The 9,755-nt window shown below is 49.9% G+C and overlaps 1 protein-coding gene across 1 annotated transcript in view; it reads right to left on the bottom strand.

Annotated features, from left to right (window-relative positions):
- Positions 1–6,704: 6,704 nt before the first annotated feature.
- RAB6B (RAB6B, member RAS oncogene family) overlaps positions 6,705–9,755 on the bottom strand; it is a 44,744-nt gene continuing 41,693 nt past the window's right edge. The window contains exons 7-8 of the mRNA XM_049776008.1: positions 8,674–8,740; positions 6,705–7,101 (exon numbers count right to left, since the gene is read on the bottom strand). Of these exons, the coding sequence (XP_049631965.1) occupies positions 7,037–7,101; positions 8,674–8,740 (132 nt within the window). The 3' untranslated portion in view covers positions 6,705–7,036. The remainder of the gene's footprint in view (positions 7,102–8,673; positions 8,741–9,755) is intronic.

The following is a 9,755-nucleotide window of genomic DNA, read 5'->3' as shown; positions in this document are numbered from 1 at the left end:
GAGACAAGGCCACCTGAGACTTAAGGAAGTAGCATGTCTGCCATTTTGCGAGCAGCTGATTCCAAGTCCCTGTGCTTTAGAAAGGAAGATGCTGGTGGGTGCTCTGGGATCATTTGGCAGGGACCTAATCCAGCCTGAGGCGCCAGCGGAAGTCTGAGAAAACAACAGCATGGCATCAGGACCATCCCACTGAGAATGGCGCCGTGTGCCTAGCCACCCAGACCTCTCTGCTGTCACTGCCTTGTGGATCACTTGGACACTGAGCAGGGGTGCCAACTGCCATCTACAAAGCCATTCACAAACTGTGAGGCAGTTTTGCTGCTGTGTCCCTAACCAATGCAAGTGGAGACAGCAGACGAGGTGGCAGAGCTTTGATGGTTTTTCTACCAAGCCTTCTCCTACCCAGCTGAGTCTGAATGTTAAGTAGACAAGAATCCCTGCCAGGAAATTGAAGAGGATGTGCAAGTGTGATGTTGTCACATAATTAAAGGTGCTTTTGTGAATAAAATCAGCAACTGACTAGTATTAAGAAGCATTTGCCCTTTTTGACTGTGATCTTTTCTGCTAAAGTGTTCTTTATCGGAGGGAGCAAGACCAAAACAAGTGAGCAAGGGGAACCAATTGAATGCTTTTGCGTTAGCGACTGACTATACCTGAGCTGTACTCAGAGGTTGCTCCCTGCTTAGTGCTCAGGACCATACAGTGCCAGGGAGTGAACCAGGGCATCTATTGTGAAAAGTTGGTGGTGGTGGTGGGGGTTCTTTGATATTTGGGCCATAACCAGTGGTGCTTAGGGCTTACTCCTTTCTCTTGGCTTTGTGCTCCGGGATCACTCCTGGGAGATCACACTTGCTCAGAAGAACATATGTGGTACTAGGAATTGAACTTGGCTTGGCCATGTCCATACAAATGCTTAGCCCCATAGAAATGGCAGATTGAATTTTATCCATGGCCTAAAGATGATCCTTTGGAAAAAGAAAGTTGATCTCGGTGATTCTGGGCATCAGAATCATCTGTAGAGCTGTGGAATGGCTCAGTGTAGTCTTAACACCTGGTGAGGCTTCATGCTGTACTGAGCATGTCCTTTTACAGGTATACTGGCCCCTGCATGCTGTACCTGAGAGGTGATCTGGCTGCCACCTATTGCAGCTGCCCCTTGTACCTGGTGTAGGCCATGGGGCAACTACATCACAGAGAGCAACAACAGGAGTACACTCCTGCTGCAGCATGAGTGGGTGTGTCACACATGGGCATGCTGTGGGTCTAGGCCCAGGGCTCACTCTTCTCTCCCTTTGCTGTTCTCCAAACTTCTCCCAGTGGTTCCAGCCTTCCACAAGTTACCTGCCAGACTCTAGCCAGTCTTTGGGGTCTTTGTTCTTGACAATACTTGCTAGTGGGAAGCCCCTAGGGTGCCTCATTCAACTCTTCCTCTTTAAGCCCTGGCCTGCTCAGCATTTCTTGAGATCCCAGCAGTTTTGCTGTGTGAGTACCTGGCCAAATTCTGCAGACTAGAGAGGACTTCTGATAGAATATTAGGCTTTTTTCTCTCCCCAGCCCCACTTCCTTTACAACGGCTTGGGATTAGCACAGAATTATCTGGGTTGGTCGGTTAGTTTCTGCCTTTTCTCACCTGAAAGCTCTTGGCAGCAGTCATGATGATGGTTCTCGTTTCTGTCCTTGAGATGTTTCAAGAAAGGCCATTAGTGCACTGGCTTGAACAGGCAAGACATCCCTCTTCCCTCTTGCTCTAGATTACTCACAGGAATGAGGTGTCTGTTTGCTTAGAAGCATCACACATGTCCAGGCCTGTGAGTGGAAGTGGGGTTTGGTTGGAGATGACAAGATGTATGTGGCTCCCTGCTCTCCTCCCTCAACTCTTATCCATGGCTACACTGGACACCCAAGGCCAGCACCTCAGTGCTGTCCTCACCTTTACCCTGATTTTCCTGTTTCCTGTACTGCCACAGCCCCCACGGGGCCACCTCCCCTATGACCATGTTGTGGGGAACCTGGTGGTATTGATTTGGGATTGTTTCGGCAGAACTGAGCTTCCCCCTTTATTTTTATTTTGCTTTATTCCTATTATTTTTGTAGGAGCTTCACCCAAGGATGTTGGCAAAGGTGGCCCATGAGGTTTCTAGGACCGACTCAAGAGCCTCATGTGTGTAAGGCATGTATGTACTCTACCACCATCCACTCCCCTTGGGGAATGCATTAAATGGGATTCTAAAGCTCCTTTCTCCACTCCTGATAAATACAAGGATGGGCACTATAGGCAGGCCATTATTTGGACTGTCACTTCCACATTTACATGTGGGGGCTTCCATTCCTACATCCCCCAACCAGAAAGGCACTGTGCCTGTAAGCCCCAATGCAACTGTTCTCCCTGCTGCTTCCAAAGGACAACACAATTTTCCTCTCACTTGCTCTCCACAAGCTTCTGCACATCACAACAGGCAGAAAGAACACCCACATTTTACAAAGCATGCTTTAGTGGGAAGACATAGTGGCCTGAGAAGCCCCTCTCTGATCCTAGGAGGCAACTGGAGGGTGGTCTTTCAAAGGGGAGAGACTGAATTCTGACTTGCCGTGAGAACTGGAGGGCTTGACCTACCCTACAGCCCTGCTGTGCTCATCTCCTGAGGTGCCGTTTCAAGGACACTCTCTAGTTGGTGTGGGCAGAAGCTGTAAGTCCTTGTGTCAACAGGGAGGGGATTATGGCACAAATTCGGTTCTTCAATGACTTGGTGATTCTGGAAACCACCTGAAAGAGAGAGCTAGTCCCTGACCTGATGGAGTCCCACATATTTGAATCTCCTTGCTGCCTGTGTGGTCCCTTCAGACTTTCAGCAGAATAGGGACTCCAGAGATGATGTTAATGTCAGTGTCCCCACCTAACCAGTCTCCTGAGGTAGAGAACTCGATAGGGGCGGGGGGAAAGTGTGGCTTTGGGTGGTGGGCTTAGTGCCAGGGGTGCTAGAAACCAAGAAGGACCCCATGGAGCATGCATTTGAGGTTTTTACAGCCCCCGGCATGTCTTTGTACCCCACCATTTCTTTGGAAACAGCAGACCAGAGGCTTTGCATTGAGAAGTAGGACAGTTTTATTGTCAGATCAACATGCTGAGTCTTCCACATTTTACACAGTTTTATGTAATGTCAATATGGCCGCTTATGCCTTTTGGGCCCAGGAGTAATGTGGGTGCCACCCTGTGTGTTCCTCACAGTCACGCTATGGAATGGGGAAGGGGAAGTGAAGGGACACAGGCCTCCCCTCCCTGTCTGGAGGCCTCTCACTGGAAATAACCCAGCAGGCCTGGCGCCAAGGGTTTTCTCCAACTCCATGCCTTGTTGGGATGTCAGCCACATGGGTCTCGAGTCCAAAAACAAGATACCCACTCGGAGAGCTCAAAGTCTCAGAATGGCCAAGCTGTTCATTTCCAGACTAATTCCATGGATGCCTCGGTGTGTGGGGAGATGGGAGGTACCAGGACAATCAGAAGGTGAAAGCTAGTCCTGGTTCCAGGAGGAGGAGCCTGCAGTCAGGTGGGTGATAGGTGGTGTCTCTACCAGGGCAGCCTGGCCAATGGGCTGCAGTTGACACCAGGGCCTTTCCAGCTGCGAATTTACTTCTCTGGAGCAGTCTTGGTTGTTCCTAGGAAAAGGGGGTCAGCGCCCTTTGACCCGCTGACAGCATTTGCCTGTCCTGGAACAGACATGCAACAGGTGGCTCAGTTGCTCTTCACAGTTGCCCACCTGGCTGTGGTTCCCCGTTTTCACCTTACACGCTTCCATGCCTCTCACTGGTGAGGGAAGGACACTGAAGCCAGCAGTGCCACTCTCATCACAGCTGGTATTTGAGTACAGGAGACTCCGTGCTAGCTGACCCCCTGGGGACTTAAGAGGGTGCATCCAAGGGGTAGGTGGCTCTCTAGCCTCATACTCCAATCTCCTGGGACTACTCCCCCAACTTCAATCCTCACTCCTGCTGCCCAAACCCTTTGCACTGACCAAGCTGCTGCTCTCGAACCAGGGAACATCACTATTGGATGTTAGAGTGACCAGGCTGTTGACAGTCTCCGAAAAGAGAGCTCTAGGCAAAGGACACCTGCTAAAGGCACCAAGCACATGGACCCCTAAATGCCCACTTGGAACATGTGTGCATCCACAGCATGTTGCCCACTTTTCCCATCTGGGGCTCGGTGTTTTCAGTGCAGGTACAAAAGATGACCCTGCTCATCTCCCAGGCTTTGGGGGCTAGTCTTAGGAGAGAGGGACAAAGATGGATCTGGTGTTATTTCCAGTGAGTTCATCTTCATGTGGGGCCCTGTGGAATCCAGGAGTGTGGGATCCCTGGGGCACTGAGGTGACTCAAGACACCATCATAGAACTACACAGTTCATCATCACAACTTATTAGGGACTTAATTTTCTACCACGCAGGAGCAGAGAGCCATGACATTGGCTTAGGTCAAAAAATAATGAACTGAAGCCTTTTTGGGCAAGAAGTCTGGCTGCTCTAATAGCCAGGAAGTGGGGGGTTGGAGGGGCCTTTAGGTCACTGGATGGCATGGCTCCTGGAAGAGGAGGTCCTGGGCCCACCTGGCTCAGGAGAGACAGGAGAGGGAAAGCTGTCGAAGGCATCCTGGGAAGGTGGGGTTTGGTGCTTCCTGCATGCTTCTCATTGGCCCTGGCAGGAAAGGTGCCCTGGAAGGAGGGGTACACATGAGAAGGGAAGAAATGGTCTACTTTTTTTTTCTTTGTTAAAAAACAGTAATGTTATAAGAAAGGCTACTCTTTTTTTTTTTTTTTTTACCAAGAAAATAAAAATCCAACATACAGTCACTCATGGAGATCCAGTGCAGATCCCTATGAATGAAGCTTTCCCAGGGGCCACAGCAATGATTCTGACTGCCAGCCAGGCTGGTGCCCGAACAGGGACCCCTGTTACATCTTGAGGTAAAGAAGTGCTCTTTGCACTTCGTATGTGGGGGCATACGAGGCAGGACACTGGCCAGTGGGCACCCACACCTTGCATCAGGTACAGAAGGAATGCTGCACATATTCCTGTGGGCTCTTTTTAACTATAGCTTGACACATCTATGAACATTTTTTTATTGATGGCAAAACAATCACAAGTTGTATTTTTTGACAATATTTAGTAATTCTTATGTCAACACGTTGCAGTACTTTTGAATTTCCAAAACTTACCACAATGCAAGGTCCCACTTGAGAGCAGGGAAAACAAGAATATACATTGCGCACATTTATCTCTGTGAGAATGTCTGTGGAAGGTGTATACACAAGTCTATATAATTATGTACACACATAAAAACTAAACACGTAATTACGCTCACATGTTGGTCTTTGCCTTCTGGAAGAGGGTTTCCGTGGGAATCCTGCTCCCTCTTTCCTTCACCTGAAGACGATTTCCCCTCTAAACATTAGCTATGATACACCATCTCCTTGGCTGAGAGCAGTGACAGAAGCCCACTGATTAATTTTCAGTGGTCCTGCCAAGTTCTACTGTATTTATTGGCTGCCATTTTGAATTCATTTCTGAGAACTTGTGCAGCTCATTACCAGCATCTTGTTGGAACCTGGCTTTGTGAAGAATATCACCTACCCATCCTTGAAGTGGCTGTTCAGCTCCACTATGACAAGCCAAGAGATGCCTGAAGAAAGCCAATGTCAGTGGAGGGGGCCAAAACACTGTCCACAGCCTGCTTTGTGCAGGCACACGGTCAATGTGAATTCTGGCCAAGTTAGTTACATCACCTAGTAAGAAGAGGCCTCTCTAAGGGTTTGACAGGGTCTCAGGACAAAGCCCTTCTCAGAAATGAGTCAAGATGGTCAGGAAGGCTTTCTCTGGGTACCCTCACTACAGCTCTCAGGTAAACAGAAGGTTACTACAATTCCAGAAACATACATACACAAAGATTTCAACTGCACAGGCCAGCAGGAAAACGCCAGAAAGTTGGCTCAAACAGCACTTTTGCAGTATTAGCAGCTAAGTATCTGGAACATGCCTGTTCAAGACAGCAGTTCTACACACACAATCCAAGTGCACAGGGACCGTGCAGCCTGGGCTCCGGGGTGGGGGTGGGGGTGGGGGCTCACATTGAGTTTATCTTTGCTCTTCTCTTAGATTCAACCCAGAGACTGTGCTGATTGCTAGGCAGATTTGTTGGTTACATTTTCAGAATTATACATGGTACTCCACATCAATCATCATACCCTGACACAACCTTACAGCTGCCAACAGCACCTCATCCTTCCTTCTTGCTCCTCCGGTCACCAGGGCAGGCCAAGAGATCACCAATCTACCATTCACCCACATAGAGGCTTTGCATGGAGTGGGGCAGGGAGAATGGGATGTGCTATGTCTCTGTGTAGTCTTCAAGGCCTGAATTCTAGCTCAGGGCTAGGACCAATCCCATTCTGGCCACAGAAAGACAGAGTCAGAGCTGCCTCTTTAGAGCGTGTTTTGTTCAACCAGTGTTTGATTTAACCAGGCAGGGGATGGGGGATGGAGGGAGGATGGTGGAGTCAAGGTGCAAGACAGTCTATTTAGGTTGACCAGTTATCTGGTTTTTAACTTGGAAGGCAGAGACAGGAGGAGTGAACATTCAGGAAGACAGGAAGGAGGAGGTGTGTGGAAAGGTTCTCTGTAAGTTTACAAATATACAAAACAAAACAGCACATCTTTCAAATAAAAAGGACTACATTTTTTTTTTATCTGGCAAAAAGTTGTATACACATGATTTAAATTTTTTTAAATTTTAACAGTTTTTGGCAATCTTAATAAAGTACAATATATTACAACCAAACCAAAAAATAGTTGTTTAAGTAACAGCTGTTAGAGTGACGTGATCCCTGATGCCCAGCCTCCCTCCCCACCCTACCCTACCTCTAGAGACAGAGAGAAAAGAAAAGTCCTCCCATCTTGCTGAGCTTGTCCCACCCCCTCTAGGAAGCTAACCAATAGGAAGCAACACAACAAGCAGAAGTGTCAGAGGAAGCCAAGGTCCGGCTGCATTAGCAAGAGCAGCCACCCTCACTGGCCGGGGGCTCTTGGGGCTTGTCCAGCTTGATGTCAATCACTGCAGGGGCTGTGCTAAGGAAAAGGACACTTGTGACAAGCACCAGCAGTTCACCACCTGGTACAGACCCCATAGCCCGAAAGCTGCTGCTCTGTGCATTGGCAGACTATGGGAGACACAGTTCTTGGCCACAGGCAGGAAGGGGCAAAGTGGCACCCTCTCCCACTCCATCTGCAAGTCAATGGCCTCACCTCTGCTCTCAACTCACCTCATCCTATTTGAACAAGCCTTCCTGTGCTCTGGGGGAGAGAGAGAGATGCTCTCCCAGAAGTCCTTCTGGTGAACAGTGCAGACCCCAGTTATGGTCTGGACCTTGGTGCCTGTGAGCTCCACTCAGAGTGCACTGAGGTGAAGGACCACCTGGAGAGCATGGTTTCCCCGTCTCAAAAAACAGAAACCTAGGGCGTGGTCTGAGCTTGTTGGCATCAGCAACACAGACTCTGGCATGACAGTGGAACAACACTTCCTCTCGAAGCCACAGCTGGACTGCCACACTTCTGAGCAAGGACCATGCAGTCCCCCTTCCAGTCCTAGTCATCAGTACCCTAGCAGCTGGGGGCATGGGCACAACTAGAATCACCAGGGAAGGGCACCAGAGGCCCAGTCAGAGCTGCTCCTGAGGCTGGGGGCTGCACTGGGAATTGAACCCTACTATGGTGGTTGCCAGTGGCAGTGACAAATGTTCTCCCCAACTTTTGTTTTCCTCCCTCTTCATCCCCGTGGTCGGCTTTTCCCACACAAATATATGCACACAAATATATGGACATGCCTAGCCTATTTTATGTATACGTGCATCTGTTGCTTTTGGCTTCTAGTAGGGTCCTCCAGGCAGAGCTCATGAGATACGAGGGTAAGGATGTTACTCATGCCAATTCTCAGTTTACCAGACCAGCAGATTATGCTGGGTTATCTGAGGAGATGTGCTGTGTGGGTTCAGCAGAGCTCAGAGGACTCCAGGGCCATACCTGGTGATACCTAGTGGGACTATGTGTCACCAGGGCTTGAACTGGGAACATCTGCATGCAAGAGAAACACCTTCATCCCTGCAGTCTCTCTCTGGCCTCCGCATGGACGGGGCCATTAGATAGTCACAGCCTCTTTCTTCCCACAGCAAATCACATCCTGTCCCAACTTTCAGTTTCTCAAGTTCCTACTGCTACCCTAGGTATGTCTCATAGAACATGTTCAGGGTGGGACACACTGGAGGCCTGTCAGGGGAGCTATCTCTGGTAGAGATGGGGGGATAGGAACAGATCACACTCCAGCCCTAGACCTTCCCCCAGATCCAGGATACTCAGATCAGGGCTCTCAGGAAAGGACAGTGATTGCTGTATCTTACCTGCACAGCCCACAGCCTGCAGGTACCTGAGCCCTGGTACCTGAGCCCTGCATGCTCTACAAACAAGACTGCAGATGTGCTGGTTGTAGGGCATTTGGACAGGCTGGCAGAGTGAGTTCCTACACACCACGAGGAAGGGTGAGGACCCTTCTAGGACACTAAATGGTACTCGGTGGAGAAGTGGAAGGTTTCTCCAGCACATTTGGCACTCACTCTGCCAAGAAAAAGGATACTCCCTTCTTTGCTTTTCTCCTGGACATTCTCCATTCCGGGCAGAGCAGAGGCCACGCGTCGGAAGAGCTGAATGGTAGAAGGAGATGAAGTGTGAGCCCCTCCCTCTGTGGCTCTCCCACTTTCCACCCTCACTTCCTCCTTGAGACCACCCTGGGCTTCTCGCTTCTGTCCTGCTGACCTTGTCCTGGATGCCAGGGGCTGCACAGAGCTCTCTTGCCCAGCCTAGCATCTACCACAGCATCAGGCATGACCTGGGGGACCCCAGGGAACTGACCCAGTGCAGAAGGCTCTTGTGCCACCCACTGCCCTCAGAGGGACCCATGTGGGGACTGCTGGTGAGATGGATGCCCCTTCCTCAGAGCCTCATAGTCACAGCAGGGATGACAGTGGCAGGTTGGAGAGCCCTGGGAAGGCGCCAGTCTGGGAAGCAGAGCCATACTGATTTCAGGGATGTGGCATTTGTGTGAGTGTGAAGTATAGAAAGGAGGACTTTATGTAAATACTACAGGGTCTAGGGCAAAGGCAGCTGGATTGTTCCATGAAGGGACATGAAAGGACGTGATAACATATGAGGACCCAGAAACTTCGAATGGCCCTGTATTCCCTCCAGTACAGAGACTCTGGGCTGGGTCTCCCAAGAGCTGGATCCCTCGGACAAGTTATGCTTGCATTCAGACCCAGTCCTGCTGGAGCACCTAGGCTGGATGACAGGGATGCCACTGAGGGTCCTGTGGGTGGGCTGCAGAATAGGGCAAGGGTCTGAATCAAATGCATAACCTCTTGCAACCTGACTGAGACCTGCCATCTTTGCTCTCTCAGAAACAGAAATATTCTGGCCCACTCCTTACAAGCCTTCCTGACCTCTTGCTTCAGCAGCCACAAGCTCCACAACTGATAATACAGCCAATGTTTGCCACTAATCAGATGGCTGGTTGGAAGAATACGCCTGGGATCATGGGGGGAAATCTCCAAAGTAGATGCAATTGCTTAGAGGCCCAGAGTCTACCTTGCCAAAGAACTGAACCAGACAGGTTCTGGATCACACCATTCCCATTCAGACCACTGCCTACCTTCTAGAACA

The sequence above is a fragment of the Suncus etruscus genome, chromosome 6 (genome assembly GCF_024139225.1).
Source record: "Suncus etruscus isolate mSunEtr1 chromosome 6, mSunEtr1.pri.cur, whole genome shotgun sequence".
Taxonomy (NCBI): Eukaryota; Metazoa; Chordata; class Mammalia; order Eulipotyphla; family Soricidae; genus Suncus; species Suncus etruscus.
This window is presented reverse-complemented; position numbering and strand designations above follow the sequence as displayed.